Source organism: Malaya genurostris, chromosome 3, assembly GCF_030247185.1.
Source record: "Malaya genurostris strain Urasoe2022 chromosome 3, Malgen_1.1, whole genome shotgun sequence".
In the NCBI taxonomy this organism is placed as follows: domain Eukaryota; kingdom Metazoa; phylum Arthropoda; class Insecta; order Diptera; family Culicidae; genus Malaya; species Malaya genurostris.
This window is the reverse complement of record NC_080572.1, coordinates 233,837,843-233,859,922: the sequence shown is the minus strand read 5'-3', so window position 1 is coordinate 233,859,922 and position 22,080 is coordinate 233,837,843. Positions and strand designations below refer to the sequence as shown.

At 37.0% G+C, this 22,080-nt stretch overlaps 1 protein-coding gene across 6 annotated transcripts in view; it reads left to right on the top strand.

Annotated features, from left to right (window-relative positions):
* LOC131439274 (sodium channel protein 60E) overlaps positions 1-22,080 on the top strand; it is a 615,309-nt gene that overhangs the window by 259,303 nt on the left and 333,926 nt on the right. For all 6 annotated transcript variants that reach the window (XM_058610093.1, XM_058610088.1, XM_058610092.1 and 3 more), the window contains exon 3: positions 2,310-2,527. In XM_058610093.1, the coding sequence (XP_058466076.1) occupies positions 2,310-2,527 (218 nt within the window). The remainder of the gene's footprint in view (positions 1-2,309; positions 2,528-22,080) is intronic.

Genomic DNA, 22,080 nt, shown 5'->3' with positions numbered 1-22,080 from the left:
ATTGACGACGATTCGGAAGCCTCAAGCCGATCGTCGGAGTCGAACTGACGACCGGAAATTGCGTGGTAAGATTTTGAAGACGATTAAGAGGAATCCTAATCTGTCGGACCGTGATTTGGTTAGAAAATTCGGTGCTGCCCATAGTACCGTGAGGAGAACTCGACTCCGGGAAGGAATCAAGTCGTATCGAGCTAGCAAACAGCCAAAACGGACCATGAAACAGAATAGTGTGGTCAAAATTCGTGCTCGGAAACTATATGACCAAGTGCTGACCAATTTCGACGGGTGTCTTCTGATGGACGATGAAACCTATGTCAAGGCTGACTTCGGGCAAATCCCTGGTCAAAAATTTGACTTGGCCCTATTGAGAAATACTGGGCAATCATGAAGAGGAGACTCAAGGCAAAGGGAAAGGTTGTCAAATACATCAATCAGATGACGACCTGGTGGAATAAGATAGCTAAAACGATGGATGAAGAAGGTGTGCGCCGCCTACTGAGCCGTGTTACAGGAAAAATTCGAGAATTCCTTCAAAACCGTGACGAATAGTTTTATCTGTATTTTTTCTTAAAAGTATGAAAAAAACGCTACATTTGTATAAAAAAAGATCTTGAATACAATAATAAATAACTGAAATACAGGCAATTGTCTTTGTTCCAATTCTATTTGAAGCCAGCTTTAGTACTTGATATTCTTATGTTTCAGTACTTTCAAAACCCCGTTAAAATATCCAAAGTTCCATAAATTTTGTTTTCAACATCGGTTTTATAAATGCATCAATGATTTCACAACAAATTTGATGAATTAAATCGACTGCAGAAAAAATCAGATTTTATTAAATTATCAATGATTTATTCCTTTCAATCACATGCACATAGGCACAATAAATCAACTGATTGCAACTGGAACAGTCAGTTCATTCAAATGAAAGTTCAATATTTGGTTTGGTTTGTCCGGGAACTAGTCCAGCGAACTGCAACAACTTGCTCCGTGACCGGTTGAAATGATTCCGTGACTAGCCTACCGTTTGCCGGAGCTGATTTTGTTGGTATTGTGCCAGCAATTCACCGGCTGCATTCTGCCATCATTTGCACTTTCCGATCCAATATTGGGTAAGACGTAAATCATGCACTTTCCGCTGATTCGTTCAGAAGCGGTCTCCACTGCCGTATTATGAAGTTGGTTTTTGACTATAATTATCAAACGAAACGTGAATGCTAGTCGGTCATGCGGTCAACTACTAGTTATGTAGCACGTTTTTGACAATTTCAACGAGTCTAATTCACTTTGACAGTGCATTAGAGAATGTGGTTGGAATTTTGCGATGATTTACGGGGTGACATTTTCCTATTGGAGTGTTTTTGAAAGACTATTTTCATCACTATCACACATAACATCACTGACGCTACGAGCAAACATTCAAACCAACCAACAAAATAGAAATAAACTTACAGCAGTAAAACTGGAAGCAAAAGTGTTGGTTACCCTAAAGTTCAACTTTAGTATCGAAGCTGGAAGACACCATAGCTGACAGCACCATAATGACAGACATATCTTCGAAACATCTACTCGCCTACTCTGAATTTGCATACGTTGTGCAGTAACTCACCAAGCCCATTTCATGCCTAATTGTCTCACATTTCCGGTTGTCGACCGTTTGGAAGTTCAGACTGCTTCAAGTAGTAGACTAACAGAATTATAATCCCGTCTACGGGACCCGGAAAAGATGCTTTTAATGGGAGACATGGGTCCAATGTAGGATGCTATCTGACTGTTCACAATCCGCTGGCCCTCTCCCATCTACGAGGTTGCACAGTAGTAGAGACTATAGAGGGAAGGTAGACAAATAATCAAATTTACAATCTGTCTCTTGAGTTGAATTATTGCTCTCTGGGAATGTGACCTAGTCCCGGATACTGTTGAAAGTGCTGTCGGGAACACACCGGCACCGTTAGAAGCTATAGCGCTATAGTGACGAAAGTAGCAGCTGTAGAGAAAGTACTTCAAGTGAAAAGTTTTTAACTGGGTTTTAAACGTCAGATTCCAAATTGGAAAATGTGGTCTCGGGATTTCGTTATCAATAACAAAGTGCTTCACTGCGGAACGGAGAGTAATGAAAAGTCGTTGTGTCTTTGTGGTCATCACTGGGTTGTAACCCAAATGAATTCGTCAGCTAAACTCGTTCGAAATCTATTCGGCAGATGTGTCCGTCTGGTGATTTATCGAATGATTGTGATCCAGATCCTTTGAATCTGGAAAAAACTGCGATCTAATTTGCTATTGTCTTTTCTCCCGTTTGTCATTTGCAGGCACCACCGGAGCGAAGCAGCAAGTCGTTGCGTATACCGAGAAGTCACAGGATAAGCATGAGTCGCGTCACATTCAGCTGGTGCGTGAGTACGGTTTTCATCCTCGGTCCAAGGTACAGGTCGAGGATGGAGCGGTGCTGCCCCGCAAGTTCGAACCCTTTCCGGATGACATGTACGGTCGGCCGCTAGAGGAAATCGATAACTTCATCTATGAAGAGGTAAGTGGCAGCACGGGATGGGTAGTTGATATATTTATTTTTTTTATTTTTAGGGTGGTCATTGTGTAGCATCGAAATAAATGAAACAGTAAGGCTATTGTACCTTTAGTCATCTCATTAGTAGAGTCGCCATGTTACTTTATCGATTACTCGACTTTCAATCAACGAATTGTAATAAAATCGGATGGGAAATCTTTGCTTTAACTCTACGGAATAATGCAGCATGAAAAATAAATGAAAAAATTGTACGATACTGCTTTATAGTAACACGAAAACTCGAAGCAAATGCATCTATTTTCATCTTGCTCTGAAAGTCAATCTATCGAAGAGAGATGACTACTGGAGCTGAGATGACTGAGGGTACCGTTAGGATTTGAAAAAAAAGTTATCTCTTATGTTTAAAAAACATCAAAAAGTACGATTTATTTAATTTTATTATTTACGCTATTACTTACGTTTCGTCTGCGACTCGTCAGTGCAGAGCAGTTCAAATTGAACGGTTTACTTTTAGCCAAACCCCTAAATAACCAAATTTTAGTTGGTTTGACGTAAAGCCGCCATAACAAAGTTCAGTTTTGCAATGTCTGAATGAAAACATATATTGAAAAAAAAAAAACAAATTAATGAGAAACTCACAGAAAAGAGTATTTTTGGAGAAAGATACGCTCAGAGGCAGAACTCGAACATGCAAGTTGGACTATAGGAACATCCTTTTGAGCCTAAGTTTGTGAAAATCGATTAAGACATCTCTAAGAAAAATGCGTGAGTTCCGTTTTGCAGTTTTTGGCTACTATTTCCGGAATCGGGAACAATGTACCGGTATAGCCGAAGTCGGTTCATTTAGTAAGTAACTAATATAGTCTACAAATTCAATCAGTTTTGAATTTTAACCATTTTTGCATTGTAGTTCTAAATGATGGTGTACAATTTCAAACACACTTTACCATATACCTCCGGAATCGGAAAAATGATCAAGCCATCACTAAGAAAAATTAGTGACATAATTTAACACATACAAACAGACATTATTCAGATATGTCGAATGATATAGGGCACAATTTTTACTAGTCTATTTTTCAAGGGATTCTATAACCTTTCTATATGAGGAATGCAAAAAAATGCGTAACTTTGGATATCAGCGAAAAAAATCATGTTACATAGGAAATCCTCGCATGTCTCCATAAAACAACGTAAAATTTTTTCTTTTCCTTCTAAAATCCGTGTGATGCAAAAACTTCGAAGTAACCTCGGAAATTCGCGTGAAAAACCGCATAGTCTCCGAAATAGGTAAAAAACGCATAAAAACTGCATAGCTTCAGAAATCCACGTAATGGAACCGTATTGTCGAAAATCCGCGTGATAAAATAAACGCAAAACTTCTGAAATTCGCAAAAAACGCAAATTCTGCGTTACAAATCGCATAGCTTCCGAAATCCGTGTAACTTCGGGTATCTATGTAAAAACCGCATAGCATAAGGAATCCACGTAAATAAATGTTTGGGAATCCTAGTGAAAAAAACGATTAACATCAGAAATTGGTATAAAAAACACCGAGTAATTTGGAGAACCCGTGTTAAAAAAAAATCAAGTAACTTCGCAAATCCGCGTAAAAAAACACGTTACTTCGGAAACACGCGTGAAAACATCGGAAGTCCGCGCTAAAAATCGCACAGCTTCCAAAACCCAAAAAAACGCATATCCCCGCAAAAACCGCATAGCTTCAGAAATCCACGTTAAAACTATATCTTGGGAAATCTGCGCGAAAAATAGCGTAATTTCTGAAATTGGCTAAAAACACCGCGTTAGGAAAGCGTCCAAAAAACCGAAAGTAAAATGATCTCAGCGTAACCAGGTAGACACTCGCATACAATCTTATGTTTACTATTATTATCATTTAGCAGGATAATGCATCTATTCACATCTCGGAGAATCGTTGTTTTAGTTGCCATACTAAATATTAACTATTGATCGTCGTCGAAACTTCCTTTTAAAATTCATCGCCACACTGAAAATTAACCATTCGCAGAACGAATGTTTAACCAATTTCCATTCCTTTTATCTACTTTCACTTCCAAATTCGAACTAATGTTAGATCTAAATGATCAATTTATTGAAAAATATAAAAAATATACTCTTATCTATAAAACAAAAAAAAACATTAAGTGTTATTGTATTCATAAAATACATAGAAAAACTTGAGGTCGGCTAAACGAATTTTTACCAGTGTAGCGTAAGAGGAATTTGATCAGTAAAATACCTATAATGCGTTGAAGAGGCACATTGTTTCGTCTGAGTGCGATTACTCAGAATTGTTACACCCTGAATTTTAATTTCTAAACTAAAGTATTCGTTCCATTGTGGAGCTCTTTCTTGATTTTTGAAGTTTTAACCTTAAGATAATTCGACTCTTCGGGCCAGAAAAACTTTCTGACCCTATATGCGGGGTTGGGAATTGATCCCAAACGGGCTGGGTGAAAGGCATCGACTTTCTCATCACACAATTCCCGTCCCGTAATTCTGGAATATTTTTTTCGACCAATGAGAGCTGTTGCACTTAATCCATTTTCATAAAATAAGATTCGAATGAAGGATATTATACTCTCATATGTTGCAATTGAATTTTATCCGAATCCGAATCCCGCTTCCGGAGCTACGTGATGATAAATTAACAATTATTAAAATCGTTCTGACGTGCTATGTACAAGAATGAACAATGACCATGAGCATGAATAGGAGAAAAGAAGACAAATCTGTTTGAGTTTTCCGTTTATTTTGTTGACATAAACATTTCACCGTTTGCTGTTTGCATGTACAGGGTCCGCCATCTAACTTTTTTTTTTTTAACTAGCGGTTATTTCGACATTGATAACCTTAATGTCACTTCTGATTTGACAGAAACTTAGTTTTATTCTTCCGCTGAACGAAAATGATTCTTTATACGCTTGAGGAATGCGTGAAAATAGTGCAGTTTTACTTTGAAAATCATGGTAATGTTGCGGAATGTGTGCCAAAAAATCATCTTCTCGGATAAGGCACATTTTCATCTCGGCGGGTATGTTAATAAGTAAAATTGTCGCATCTGGGGGACGGAAAACCCGCACGCTATCATGGAGAAGCTAATGCATCCTCAGAGAGTGACGGTTTGGTGCGGATTTTGGTCTGGTGGCATCATTGGGCCATTTTTCTTCGAAAATGAGGCAGGAGCCGCCGTCACGGTCAATGGCGAGCGCTATTGCGCCATGATTAGCGATTGGTTCTTCCTGTTACTTGAAGAGGGAGACTTGGACACCATTTGGTTCCAACAAGACGGCGTCGAAAATGTACTAAAAAACTGAACCGACCGTATGGCGTATTGCAAGGCCAGTCGAGGCAGCCATTTGAATGAAATTATATTCCACAATTAACCGGAAGGATTGTACTTTAATATGAAAAAAATAATTCTGAAATCGGATGAACCGTTTGTGTTTCATTGCATATTAAAAAAAAACATGGCGAACCTGTATTTATATTCGCGACATGTAGGCTCCGTTCTCTCTGACATTTTGTACTGCGGCAAATCGAAATTCGATATTTCAGAAACTCAAAATTATGTATTTATTTTCCGATGTGAAATCTGTAGTACATTTTAATAAAAAATACAGTGCAAAACAAAACACAGTATATTTTAGAGTAAAACTCAGTGCACAGTATTTGGGACGAAAATACTGTAAAATATTAAAAATATTTATATCATATATTTTAAGCGCTCACTGCAAAAGTTTTTGAGTCTCATTTGAAAACTAGTCTCATTTAAAAAAAGTAATGAAGGCTACAACCGGGAAAGCATGTAAAATCTGCCCATAAAGAGAACTCATATCGTTATACCATATTTGAAAAAGCTCAGACTGGATACAATTTTCTTAAAATTTCAACCCTTTAACGAGCACATTGACGATGTTAAGGTTGCATGTTGCATTCAAAAATTTAAGTAATTTAAAATATATGTTTTCCCACTTCCGACTTTGGTACCACTCTGGGTGCGTCTCCGTTGATGCTCTTTTAGAAAAAAAAAACTACAAAGATCAGCCCCATGGGGTTGTTCGAGCCATTGATGTGGAACAAGGAAACCAAAATTTCTAATGATCTACAATCAAACAGTTCAATCAATCGTTACACTATTGAATCCGCAATTACACGAGAGTCTGCTTAGATTGATCTTGATTAGGAACCAACACCGAACATTGTTTGTTTTATAGCCGACGAAATTACACCAATATCCCAAATGTATGCAATTATATCTTTGTACATACTTGCGATTTCGATACTTGAGCTTCTCTTCGCCAAGCTTGTGTTCAAGTTTTGTATGCAAGCAGTTTTTTTATAGCGTTAAGTTTCTCTACCATTCTGCGATTTCGGTTGAAGTGATAAACTTTTTTTCATTATCAATCGAGTTCATCTTATGTAAATTAGAAATGAATCTTAAGCACTCCAAATTTGTCAATTTCTCAGGCGAAACGACATAACATGGAATTTCATCCGAGCTTGTATGACAAAAGATCAGAGCATACCAATTAAAGCTTCGAATCGTTTTTTGGCACTTTTTGTCTTGCTGTCTAGTAACAACCTACCTCTAGCATGCTACGCGTAGGATTGAAACGCTAGCTATAATTTTGCTTCTATTTATAGATTCGCTTGCTTCCAACAGCTTCGCTTTTACATCTATTGACCAATCAGAGCGATGCTTTCCCTTTGATATATCGCTTACTTCTTCAAAACCGTCGTCTAAATCCAATATGCCGGAGATTTTTAGCAGACAAAATAGGACACTACTTGCTACTAATCAAAATTTCAATCATTTATAATTGAAAATACGTGGTTTGATACATTCAAATCGAATCTTAGAAATATTTCCAATGAAATAATGAAATAGTATTAATAATTGATACAAAATACACTGAGCTGTAAGTGTTTAAAACCTGACCACATTTCTACGTGTATTTTTTTTTTCAGTTTCTGATTTGCACCCCTATATAGATAATAAAGATGTTTTCCACATCAAAAACGCATAGTTCATAACTACTAGAACTAAAAACCATGCGTTTCCTTCTAGTAGCGCTTCAATGCAAACGCACGGTTGATTGTTAATTTTCTCAAAAAACTTCTAATGTTGTGGTCGCGTTCCAAATTATTTATTTATAACAAAAACTCCAGAGTACCAATGACGGAAGTGTGAAAAATTATGTTCCAAAATTTGTATGTATTTTCAACGCAAGAAATAGGTCTCCAAAAATATTGGAAAAAATGTAGATAATACCTCAAACATCCCCGTTTTATTTTTTAAATTTTGCGGTGGGCAACTGCCAAAAATGAATCGAAATTATTGAAAAATTGTCTTCAATCGACCTCGACGCATATGGAAATTATTTATCGAGTGGTCCGCTCACAGCAAATACGGGAAAGTGCTGACAATTTTTAGAACCGAATTTTCGAAAAAATGACGCAGTCCGACGGAAGAATACAATCAGGAACTAGTAATAATGTAAGTATTCATAAATTCTCAAAATCTATTTCACTATCCAACCAGAATGTGTTTGAAATTTTGCTATATTGCCAAAATTTCAATCGCATGAAAAGCGTTAGAAGCGAAGAAGTTTTTGGAAGTCAATTTAATGTATTAGGAAGCAAACTTGTAGAAAAACGTTAGCTTGTACGGGATTTAGGCATAGTCTCAGACTCCAAGCTCAATTTTGTGGAACACTACAACACAATAATCAATAAGGCAAATAGTATGCTGGGCTTTATTAAGCGCTTCAGTAATAACTTCCAGGACCAATATATAATCAAATTATCATATAGTACATATGTCAGACCTATTTTGGAAGATTGCAGCCTAGTATGGAATCCATATAACTAGTATTACTTACGAAGAACGCATTGAATTGATCCAGAAATAATTTCTTTTATATGCACTTCGTAAATTAAACTGGGCAGCATTTCCTATACCATCATATGAAGCACGCTGGATACGTTTCAATAAACAAACACTCAAAGAACGTCGTAATCTTTCAATGCTTTATTTTATTAATGATATTATTTCTCAACGCGTACAATTATCTTCACTACTATCGCAATTAAATTTTTATGTACCTGGACGTCAATTTCGAACAAGAAAATTATTTTTAGAAAAATACAATAGAACAAATTATGCTAAAATAGTCCAGTCAATCGAATAATGCGTTACTATAATCAGTTTTGTAATCATCTTGACCTGACTATGTCAAACAATCAAATCAAAACTCAACTTTATCGTTGAAACAATGTCAAATCGGTCAAATTTCACAAATAAATTATTTATGACGAAACACAAGTGTCAAAACATTATGATTCGAATTGTTACTTTATATTGAACCACGGTTTAGTATGATATTCTCCAGTTATCCTGTTCCACAAATATTCATCGGCTTTCTGGTCAGCTATTGGATTAATGAGTCAAGACCTCTGGCAGCCTTTAGACATTTCCACATGCCAATGGAAAGCAAACAGTATTATCGCAATCGATTGCTCATATTCGAGTTGTCGCTCGGTAATTAACATTTCATTAGCATGCCGAGAGCAACCGACGAGTGACGAGTTGAAACTTTGTCGAACCTCGAACTATTCGAATCCTCCGAAGCGGAACGTAATGTTTCATCATTTGTAATTTATGCGCTTCACGGAGGACGTTTCAATTTCAAGAACCGGTTATCCTACACCGGGCGGAAGCAAATCCCGCGCCATGCACCGAAATAACGAAGGATGAAATTAAGCGAATAACTCTCGTCGTTGGTCATGACCCACAGTGACTTGGTTTCTGCCGGGCGAAAAAAAAACACACTGGCATTGGCACATGTCCTCGTGTTTGCCGTCCGTGGACGCTAGACTAGTGCAGTGCCGTATGTTAACAGAAAATTTGCAAACAGATGAAAAGCGGCATAAGTTGGGCTTTAATTTTGCCCATAAATATACAAAGAATTAATATTTGCTCGGCCCATTTGTGGGCTTTTCCAGCGTGGGCTGAATGGTGGTGCCACATTGTGTTGACGTTGGAAGCCCCCGTTGCGGAAGCATCCTCAGAGCTTGGATGATTCCACATTCAGCAAAATTCGTTCTCGGGTCTAGGGAATCCGTGTAGCACCTCCCAACTCACAGCAGGTCCTATTGCACTGCATAGTCACTGGCAATGATGTGCGAGAATACGACGGGATATACTATCAGTGCTTCCGAAGGTTTTCCCTTGGCAGCCAAGCGGGCAAACAAGCGCGTTTGCAAACCGTGTCTGTTGTCGGTTGGGTGTATGCGAGTATGTACATATCTGTGGCCAGAACGCGGACGGACCGAACAATGATGGCCAGCTGTTGCATATTTCGTTGACAGTTTGTTTGGAGTAGGTGGAAAAAATATGAAACGAAAAAATTGCAATCGTGCTCGGAATAGTATTCGAGCAAGAGTAATTATGAAAAGTATGGTTTGCGATCAAGTTTTTTCAAACGGGTGGGAAGAACCGTCGACTCGGTTAGTTGGCTGATGTTTTCAGTGATTGAGAGCGGCACGGTGACATTCACCACAGTTCTAAATTTAACTTTCCAAACTGATAAGACCAGAGTTTGTGTTGTGCCACGATGTCATGATGAAAATGGGTTATTTGACCGACCACCATTGTTCTAATAATTATATTCTCACGATATGTGACAATGTAGTATTTTGTTGATAATTTCGAATACAACACAAATATTGCTTCATTTGAAATATTTCTTTCAACCAGCAGATTAGGGTTTTCCATCGTTTTCAATCCATTTATTCATTTCAGGAATAGAGATGAGCCCCTCTGACTATAACTCCTTACCACATTGGATGAGAAACGATAGAATATCCATCAATTTTAGCTCTCCATACACAAATTCAACCATATATGGAGAACCAAAAACCCGGATACGTAGTTGAAGTTTCGTAATCGCATTCACACAAATCACACGAATAATATTCAGCAAGCTAGAATAGCAAGCTAGAATGTTAGTCGAGTTTCCATTGTTCAGATAGCACTCGGACTAGAATACTGTAACTAATGAGTGATACTTGGAAAAATAGCATTTTGACATTTTCATATTCAAATCTGCTCATCACCCCATACATTTCCAATAATACATGCGACATGCAAACACTAGATTCGACCGTGAATCATTCAAACTAAGTGCCTCTTTAAAGTTGGCTGACTATCAGAATAAATCTAAAATCGTTTATCAAAAGTTCGCTGCCGAAGTGCCGATTGTAAAGTTCTGTCCAGTTAGAATCCGGAATCACTTATAGTGTTGCAGCGGCACAGAAAGTGACCGCTGCAAGAATTCTTTCACAGTGGTTTGTGAAGTCGAGAGGAGAAAAAAAATCTGCATACAAATTTGATAATCCAACTTGGTCCGCAATAAATAATGATAATCAAATCGCACAAAAATACGCTGCTGCTCGCAGTACCGGTCGAAGAACTCGTTTGCGAGCAGCATATCGTTCTTATCCAGCCAGCAAGTAACCAAACCGAACGTTGAAGCAAAGTTTCGTCACCAAAACTCGAGTTCGGAAATTGTTCTAGCAAGTTTTGACGAAGTACCAAGGATGCCTGCTCATCGACGATGAAATGTCAAAATGGATTTCGGAAAGCTTCCAGGCCAAAAGTTATACATGGGGACGACACGAGGAGAAGATGTTTCTGCGCAGTTTAAGTTTACTTTTATGGACAGATTTGTCCAAAACTAATGATTTGGCAAGGAATATGCATCTGCGGGACAAAAACCAAAGTGTTCGTGACGAATAAGACGATGAACTCGAAGCTGTACAAGGAAGAATACCTGAAAAACCGCGTACTACCTTCCATTGAAGCCCATAAAGGTCCCGTGAAGTTTTGGATAGATTCTGGTGCCAAAAAAGCTGAATTTCATTCAAAAACAGCGTCGTGTTGATGTGGCCAAAGAGATGATTTCTAACGCAGATAGTGACCCCACATTCATCGAATGCATCATAACTGGTGATGAAGTGTGGATCTATGAATATAACGTCGAAACCGCACAACAATCGACCGAATGGCGCTTCGAAGGCGAGCCGTTGTTCTAAATTCTCATCCATTATAAAAATCGCCACACGAAAATTGTTCAACCTCTTTGTATAGACGCCAAACAAAAACTAATCGTACGATATGCGTCAATATTTGACATAATCTGTTTAAAAGTGTTGCCAACGTTGAGAGAATAAAAGTTTACCGATTGGACAAGCGCGGGAATTTTAAATGAAAACTCCAGTTCTTTTTTGATCATAAGGTAATAACTTTCCTTTGAATCCAAATTCGTGAAAATCGATCGATACTAGTTCCATTTGGGAGTTATGGACCTCTATAATTTTAGATTTTTACATCGTGATTCAAACGAGCTACGACAAAAAAGTTTTCTGCGGCCTAATACATATATTCAAGTTAACATGATTTGATATGAATGAAACATTAATTTCTATAGCTTTTTATCTCTATGTGTGATATTGTTTGAAACATGGCAGATTTCAAAAAGTGATTCAGCGTTATATGAACGGCTGATAAGTGCCCCCTTCAAGTAGTTTTGAATACGAAAACCGAATTAATATTCTGTGTATGCCAACACCAGAACTTTCCAGAGCAGAAATCTTTTAAAGTAATTTTTAGTGTAAAAACCGGGCAAAAACTTTGAATGGGATAACCGGAAAAATCTCAGCCGGTACTTTCAGAGCAAATGTGTTGATTTTTGCATGGAAACTTTCTACGTGTTTCCCTCGGCTGCGGGATTCATTCCACATATTGAATGTTATGTATTTCATCTAACAGATTCAAAGTCGTCAAAGATCTGTATTTAAATTATGTATGACCACGCAAACAATTTTAAATAAATTTTAAGGTGGTGTTGAGCAAGATCGCACCAGGATTCTCAAGAAGTAGATAAAAACGTTTTAGAATGATTGAATAGTTACAGATACTTTCCCCCGCTTTTGCAAACTTAATTATTAACAATTGTGCCGTACGCCAAGGAAAGTAATTCAACAAGTCTCATAGAACAGTCGGTGTTGAACAGTCGTTCGCACCGCACGCGTATAGCTCTTGGCTCCTGGAAATTTTATCTGGCTACCTAGAGTTTCATTGATTCAAGGCTACCTGAATCACTAACAGTCTTTTTAAAGACTAAAAATTAGTCAGCCTTTCTCAAGGCTATACAAAGAGTGATATTAGAGTGACTAAGTGATACAAAGAGTGATATTAGAGTGACTAAGTGATACAAAGAGTGATGTTAGAATGATTAAGAAATTAATCAGCCTTTTCTAAGGCTAGCTATTTAAAGAACTACTATTCAAACTTCAAAATTCAAAATTCCATTCATTTCAAAAATGCCTGCATCCAACCGGAAAGGCAACAAGCCTAAGGCTAAAAATAATTCAATACGGAATAAATCACAAACCGTTATTCAACATTTTTCTAATAACATTCACGATCTTAAAGAATCTGAATGTAAAAATAAAAGACAACGGACGGATTTCCCTTCCGCTGATCCTATGCCGTCTAACAATATTTACGAGATTCTTCCTGAATCCGATTGTAGCGACATAGAAGAAAATTCTTCAGAAATTCCCAAAATGGACGCTTGTCGTTCTGAGAAGAAACAACAATCTATGCCACCAGTGACGGTGATGATTTCCGACTTCAAAGCTTTCCGGATTGAGGTTTCTACTTTTCTCCCGGAAGTAAAAGTCTTATTTCAAATCGGACGAAGAGGAGAATGTCGAGTCTTGGTTGATGGATTGGAAGATTACGAACGTCTTATTCGATATTTGTCCGAGAAACTTCATAAATTTTATTCATATGATATAAAATCAGACAGACCCTTCAAGGCTGTCTTGAAAGGCTTATCAAATGATCAAAGTATTGATGAAATTAAAAGTGATTTAGAAGAATTGCTTGGTTTTGCCCCTTCCCAAGTAATACTTATGAAAAAAAGAGCGAATGGTACTTCTAAACCACGCTCTGGAATTTCCCATGAACTTTACCTAATACACTTCAATCGAAGTGATGTAAATAATTTGACAACTTTAGAAAAAGTACGTTACATTTCCCACATTAAAATTCATTGGGAACATTATAAACGACATAATCGTATTGCAAACTTAACGCAATGTCGTCGTTGCCAAGGCTTCGGCCATGGAACCAAAAATTGTCATATGGATATACGGTGTTTGAATTGTGGTAAATCGCATTCGAATAACGTTTGTCCAATGAATGAAACCACTGATAAATTTTCGTGTTCAAATTACGATGGAAATCATAAATCCAATTATTTGAAATGTCCTGTCAGGGAAAAAATTTTAAACGCTCGTTCGATTAGACAACAAGTCAAATAAACGACCTTAAATTTACAGAACATACCTGAAAATCAAAAAACCGTTACAAATGCCACGCCTAATTCTTCTAAGGCACTTATTTCTTCGAATTTAAAACAAAATACAGGTACGCCTTCCAATTCGTCTTCTATCGAAAACAATGTATTGACAGGTAGATCGACCTCGTCATCATCTTCTTCTAATGTCAGTTATGCTAGTATAACAGGTAGAAATATTCCACTTAATTCTTCTAATGTAAATAATCAAAACACAGGACCGCCTTGCAGTTCATCTTCTAACGAAAACAATTTATTAATAGGTAAATCGGCCAAATAATCTTCTTCTAATGGCAGTCTACCTACAAAGATTCCTTCAATGCCATTCGCTTCTTTAAATGAAGTTGATTTAGGCGATATAACTGAAAATAAAATGATTTACCTACAAAATCAACTTTTTCAAATGATCGTCCGAATGAATTCGACTTCATCACTTTTTGAAGCATTTCAAATCGGATGGCAATTTGCAAAAAATATTATAATGAATTTAAAATTTAACAGTGATGTTAAATAATTATTTGAATATTTTAAATTGGAATGCTCGATCTTTGGAATCGAGTGAAGATGAATTTTATAATATTCTCAAAGTTCACAAAATTTAGTTCACAATGCCATTGTGAAAGAAACTTTTCTTAAGCCAAATGTCAAATTGAAAAGCAATCCACATTATGTGGTTCATCGATCTGACAGGATTACTTGAATGGGTGGTGGAGTAGCCATTTTTGTCCAACGGCAAATTAAACATCGAATTTTACCTTCTTTTAATACTTAAGTTATTGAAAGCTTGGGAATCGAAGTTGAAACCATTCATGGAATTTATTTCATCGCTGGAGCATATTTGCCATTCCAGTGCACCGGCGAACAATTAAATTTCTTTAAAGGCGATTTGCAAAAACTCACAAGATATCGACCGAAATTAATCGTAATAGGGGACTTAAATGCTAAGCATGTCCAGTGGAATTGTAGGCAAAATAACAGTAATGGTAAAATACTTCATAATCAACTCTCAACTGGTTACTTCACAGTTCTTCATCCCAGTAATCCGACTTGCTTCTCTTCCGTGAAAAACCCGTCTACAATTGATCTGGTTCTAACAGATCAAAGTCACATTTGCAGTGAACCGATTACACATGCTCACTTTGACTCAGATCATCTTCCCGTAACATTCAGACTTTCCAACGAAGCTTTAATTAATCCAATTAGTTCTATATTCAACTATCATAGAGCTAATTCGTTGGATTACAGATCTTACATTGAAAATCATGTGGATCATGAAACTATTTTAGAAAATTCTGCGGACATCGACACAGCAATTGATAATTTGAATCATTACATTATCGAAGCTAGAAATCTTTCAGTTTCCAAAACTCAAACTAAATTAAATTCTCCTATCATCGATGACAATCTTCATCTGCTCATTCGGTTGAAGAATGTTCGTCGACGACAATATCAACGTTCTCGTGATCCTGCTATGAAAAACATAGTTAAGGATTTACAAAAAGAAATTAAACGTAGATTTACTCTTTCGCGAATTGAAAACTTCGCTAAAGAAGTTGAACAAATTAAACCATATTCTAAACCTTTCTGGAAACTTTCTAAGGTTCTTGAGAAACCTCAGAAACCAATTCCTGCTCTCAAGGAAGGAAATCAAATACTTCTTACAAATGGCGAAAAAGCTCAAAAACTTGCTCAGCAGTTCGAGAGTGTACACAATTTTAATTTGAACGTTGTGAGTCCTATTGAAAATGAAGTCTCACTGAAATATGGGCATATTTCAACCCAAGTGTTATCACACGATGACATTATTGAGACGAATTTTGATTAAACTAAATCAATTATTAAGAAACTTAAGAACATGAAGGCTCCTGGTAATGATGGAATTTTTAATATTCTTATTAAAAATCTTCCCGATGTTGCCTTGAGACTCTTGGTTAAAATTTTCAACAAGTGTTTTTCATTAGCTTACTTCCCAAAAAGATGGAAAAACGCTAAAGTAATTCCTATCCTCAAACCTGATAAAAACCCAGCAGAAACATCAAGTTATCGTTCAATTAGCTTACTTTCTTCTATCAGTAAACTTTTTTAAAAAATATCTTGTTGAGAATGATGTCTCATATAAATGAGAATTCAATTTTTTTACCAGAGCAGTTTGGATTTCGTCATGAACATTCAACTACTCATCAACTTGTAAGAGTCACGAACATGATAAAAGCAAATAAATCTTCTGGGTTTTCCACTGGAGTTGCTCTTTTAGACATAGAAAAAGCTTTCGACAGTGTTTGGCACAAAGGTTTAATAGCAAAAATATCTGATTTCCAGTTTCCTATGTGTTTGATCAAAATGATTCAAAATTATTTAACTGATCGTACTCTTCAGGTTAGCTATCAGAATTGTAAATCTGAATTGCTACCCGCACGAGCCGGTGTTCCGCAGGGTTCGAGCGTAGCTCCAATCTTGTATAACATTTTCACTTCTGATCTTCCAAATCTACCCGTTGGTTGTCAGAAATCGCTATTCTGTGACGACACAAGTCTGTTAGCCACAGGCAGAAATCTAAGAGTGATCTGCAGTCGCCTACAAAGAAGTTTAAATATTTTCAGTGATTATCTGTCAAAATGGAAAATTAAACCTAATGCAGCAAAAACGCAATTAATTATTTTTCCTCATAAGCCAAGAGCTTCTTTTCTTAAACCAAACAATAATCACTTTCTCAAATTGAATGGCTTGGAATTGACATGGTCTGATCAAGCAAAATAGTTAGGTTTAACGTATGACAAAAAACTCACTTTCAAGGATCACATTGCAGGAATCCAGGCAAAGTGTAATAAATATATTAAATGTTTATATACTCTTATAAACAGAAATTCTAAGCTCTGTCTAAAAAAACAAATTGTTAATTTATAAACAAATTTTCAGACCAGCCATGCTTTATGCAGTACCAATTTGGGCAAGTTGTTGTTCCACCAGGAAGAAAACGCTTCAAAGGATTCAGAATAAAATTCTGAAAATGATGTTGAAGCGTCCTCCCTGGTTTAGTACAAATGAGTTACACAGACTCACAAATATAGAACCATTAGATGTAATGTCACATAATATTATAAGCAAATTCCGACAAAAATCGATGCAATCTTCAACTGAATCGATTCGCTCTCTGTATTAGTTAGTAAGTTAGTATATAAGTTCCTTTTCCCCATTACACAATACAAGTAGGTTTAGAATTTTCCCTACACAAACTTATAAAACCGATACACTGAAGAAGGATGTAAATAACATTCCAAAATACGCGTATCTGTATTGTAACGTTTGTTATGCTTCATTAAAGTATAGTGACTTTGTGAAAGTGTAATAACGTGACAGTGAAATAGTGGAATTAAATGGTACAGAAAAAGTGAAACTGTTGACAAATATGTTATCTCAGAATTGCGGAACCAAATGATGTCCTTATGGTAACAACCAAATCATGTATATATAATAGGGCTGAAAAGTCACCACTTGTAGCTGAACACCCAATTTAAATCTTAATAATTTAATTTTAACTCATATTCCAATAAATAGTTATTAAAAAAAAAAAAAAAGATGCAAGATTGGAAAAGTTGAAAAGTTAAAGTCTCATAGAACACAACTTCCAAAATATGTAGGGTTTTTTATTCTTACAAAATTGTATAAACGTTATATTGTAATCGGGGACTTATCGGAGAGTTAATTATTACCATTGCGATGCTTATTCTCATGTGACTGGAGCACTCGAACCTCGTTCTACGCTTCCTCGTTCTAGGCTTCGTTGTCTTCTGAGAATAAGAACAAATTTGTCTCAGCGCAATAAAAACAGCGCTTATGCATAAGTCATTTTGTTACCATTTTTTTTTAAATTCACGGTGTTCGGTTTTTTGATTCACAATCGGAAATCTTGATTCACATTTTCGTGCGTTAAATGGGCTTATTTCCACCTCTGGTTTGAAGCCAGTTTCGAACCTAGTTTCAACATCATTGAACTGAAATTCGAGTCAGTTTCGAGCCTGTTTCTTATATCGGGTTTGCTCACACTGCATTTGCTAATTCAGAACCCAGCACAGTTTCGTATAAAGTATTACTTTAACGAAAATACTCTGAATCAGCTCCTGTTTTCTCAAGCGTAGACGATGTAATAGAGTACACTAGAACCCTCATTTACCCTACGTACCACACAGCCCAGATATTGCACTTCCCGATTTATATCTGTCCCGACATGATCCATCCTTGTGCTGGACAACTGTTTATACGAAAGAATGAAAAGAGGCCTGAGTTCTGGAAATAAAGCATTACAACTTACTTGTAACCCCTTCAAAATTCCGGAATACCATCCATTTTTCCTTTTCTCATACAGAAAGATTATGCAATCACTGTGAAAACCGACTTTAGAACCGAGACCTGGAATGTCGGAGTGTCATATGCAGTGCTTTCATCATTCATTCATCAATGCGAGGAACGAGCAAAAAAAGCGTTCAGCGCAGCTATAGCACTCATACCAACAGACTGAGTTACCGGCTTCGATGCTGAAAATATACACGAGCAAACAGAGTGGAGAACGAACCATTCCATACATACTTGCCGACGAGCGTGCTCTATTACGTTTAATAGTATTGAACCTTCCTGAAAAACAGTATTAAGTATTCTCTTTTCTCTCAAATATAGGCAACTCGTTCAAACAATTCCTCGGTAGTATAAGTGATTCAAGCACACTATCGTTGGTGAACCATTCATCATCAAAGAATACTGTTGAATTTGAATGTAAAAATAATTTAAATCATTAATGTATTCAAGCATAAAAAAAATAAATTTAGAAGGTTTCACGCTGCTGTAGATTTTCCACATCATTTTTTACTACCAGTAGCTATGTTAATGTTGTTTATGAGATCTTAACTGCAAGCAATGGCCAAACAGAGTGTAGAAGAAGAAGTAAGCTTCATCTGTGCTTAACGATTTCACTGCTCACTCGTTGGGCTAGTAACCACATGAAGAGATTCATGTATGTACAGCCGACGATGAAGAACCAACAATACTCTCTCGTTGCTTCGCTCACTAATGTAAAAGAGAATGAGCAACAAGTAATACTTCTATGCGCTTACCTTCCAAGTACAGAAGAGCTTTGATTCACTAATACATACCAATGTGAACCAACTCCGTCTGCTTAGAAGTGTCTGACGAATGGTTCAGTTGCTGGTGCATTCATGAACCATGAAGCGAATGAATGATGCTTACTTTTATTCAGTTCATTCATTTTCCAAGCACTGGTCATTCAAATCAATTCGTCGAGATCCCAAAATGTCTGTGTTAGTATGTGACAAAACATACACTCGATTAACTCAGAAATGGTTGATCCGATTTTCTTATACTTAAATTCATATGAAAGGATATATTTTTTCAGTAGATCGCTATTGAATTTTAATCCGATCTGACTTTCGGCTTCTTGATCTACAGGGTAAAGTGTGTTGAAAATTACAAACCGTAATTTAGCACGACGAAACAAAATAAGGAAAAATTCTTCTAAAATTGACCCATAAATGGTTACAAATTGAAAAGGTTATGTTTGTTTATTCCCAAATAAACTTTCTAGCTTCTTTGGAAGAATCCCCTTGCGATATTTTTAAAAATATTAATATGAGAAAGGCTTCAATACACCACTAGCCGGATGAAAACATTTTTTTCGTATTTGCCATTTCTGAGATGTGACAGCTGGGCACGTGGTTAATTCGAACAAATGCTTATCGCTACAAAAATCGCTTGTATTCACAAGAGACGACAAGGCAATGCATCGTGTCACGTTTCAAACATTTTTTTCATGTGAACGTTCTGCCATGCGGCGGCTCTCTATCGAAAACTAATTATTTCCAGTTATCCTTTAGCTCCTCGTCCCTGGAATAGTTTATCTACACTTCGTGTCGAAAACAAAAAATGTTCGCAAACAAACTATCTTAATAGTAATTGTTTCCGGATTTAGGCTGGAATTGGCAAATTGGTAACAGATAGTGTCCACCAGAACCCGCAACATATCTCAAATGAAAGAGAATCCCGTACTGTATGACAATTTCAGAAATTGCCTCGCCAAAACGGATGGCCGATTCCCGGCAATCATTGAATCCCTGCTGGTTTCGACGACAACGATTTGGATGTCGAATTAATATTGTACGAGTTTACCAGTAGAACCGGCAACAATGCTCAACACAGATGAAACACGTCCGAAACGGGAAGGGGAAATATTTTAGTACAATATGAGAATCTGTTATCAAAAAAAATCGATAGTTTGTTCGCGTGGCTAAACAGTGAAACTCACAAATGGAAAAAAATGGGAAAAGCACGAAAATAGCAACGAGCACGAAGGGCCGCAAACCCCCGGGCAGCCAATCGCAAAGGTTGACTCCGAAAGAGTTTTAGTTCTGGCTACAAATGGCAAATGGAAGGAAATTCAGCATTTTTCATTTCGCTGGTTGCCTTTTGTCGTTGTCGCTTACGTGTTACCAACTTAGCCTTCTGTGATCGTTTCCACGCAAAGCATGTAATGTATGAATTTCGATGTTGCTGTTCGACCGAGGGAAACTATCAAGGAGATTAAATATTAGAACAACGTTTTACTTTCGTATCTTGCTGCATTACAATTTGACAGTAGAGAAAAACCGGGTCTTTCTATTAAAATTGATTAAACCCGTACTAGTTCTAGCAGTACGTCACACGAAAATCATATGCCAGTACACAAATTTTACCTCTGACTCACACTCACACACAAACATACACTTCACAGTTTTCCTACCTTGAACATCATGTGACATCATTATTATAATTTGGAGGAACGCAAAACTACTTTGTCAAGGGCCACCCACCCACCAACGAGTGTCGAGCTGGTTGAACAATTTAAGGACTGATTATTCTCGGCAACGCTTTTGTTTAGGGTTCCCGCAACATCGTGGTCGTTGCCTGCATGTTTCGGAGTGTACAAGTTCTACAGTCCTAAAGCCAGACAGGTTCATATTGTCTTTTTCCTCAGTGTGTTGGTGCAGGTTTGGTGAGGTTTTCCATCGCATGCTCATCCTGGCGTGTGATTTAGCGGAAAACCACAAACGGTGGAACGGCGGTCCGGCAAACACCGAGCTCCCACTCGCGCTATCAACAGGAACCGGAAAAGGTGTAGTGATGTCTATTTACGGCGGAATAACAAACAAATCTTTCGCCTGAAATAAAAAAAAAAACGAACGAAAACTGCACAGCTAAACAAATAAGCCAGCTCGTAAATCCTTCCAGCAAATGATTTTTTGTTCGGTTCTTTTTCAGTCTCGATGGCAGTGAGTTTCGCATTGCATGGAAGAAACCATTTTCTACACGTTGAATGTTGATAAATAAGAAGAAAAAAAAAGGCTAAGACTCATGCCGGAACCACAATTATACAGATTTACGCCTGGCATCCCGTAACCGTGCCCGCAACTGCAGGTTTCGTTCAAAGGGAAATAATTGAAACTGTCTTCCTTGAACGCTTTTCAGATTGCTTGGTATTCAAATTCTTCTGTCTTGCTAGAAAGGGCTTGAATTGTGGGTTACCAATAAAAACAAGTAACATCCTCGTTGCTGCCGATAGATCCGTTCGATGATTACGGATGCGATTTTAATCAGCCTTAAGGACATTACGTTACAATGACTTCGATGGGAAAAATTTTTTATTCTGATCAACTACATTTGTACTCCTCTTATTTGTTTTCCTTACGTCATCAGGATACAAAATTAAATAATTATGTCTTCGGCATTAGCGGTCTGTTAAATAAGAACGACTCTTATATACTGCCCGACGTTTCGACCACTGGCTATGGTCTTTTTCAAGGGAAATATCTTATCGTTCCTCGTCTAAAAACCGTATGCCCACGAACGATTGTTTGCATAATAAAAAAGCTTCTTCTGTCATTGTTGTTTCAATAATAACGTTTGTTTAAATAAAGGGTGATTTTTTAAGAGCTTGAGAACTTTTTTAAACAATAAAACGCATAAAATTTGCAAAATCTCATCGGTTCTTTATTTTAAACGTTAGATTGGTACATGACATTTACTTTTTGAAGATAATTTCATTTAAATGTTGACCGCGGC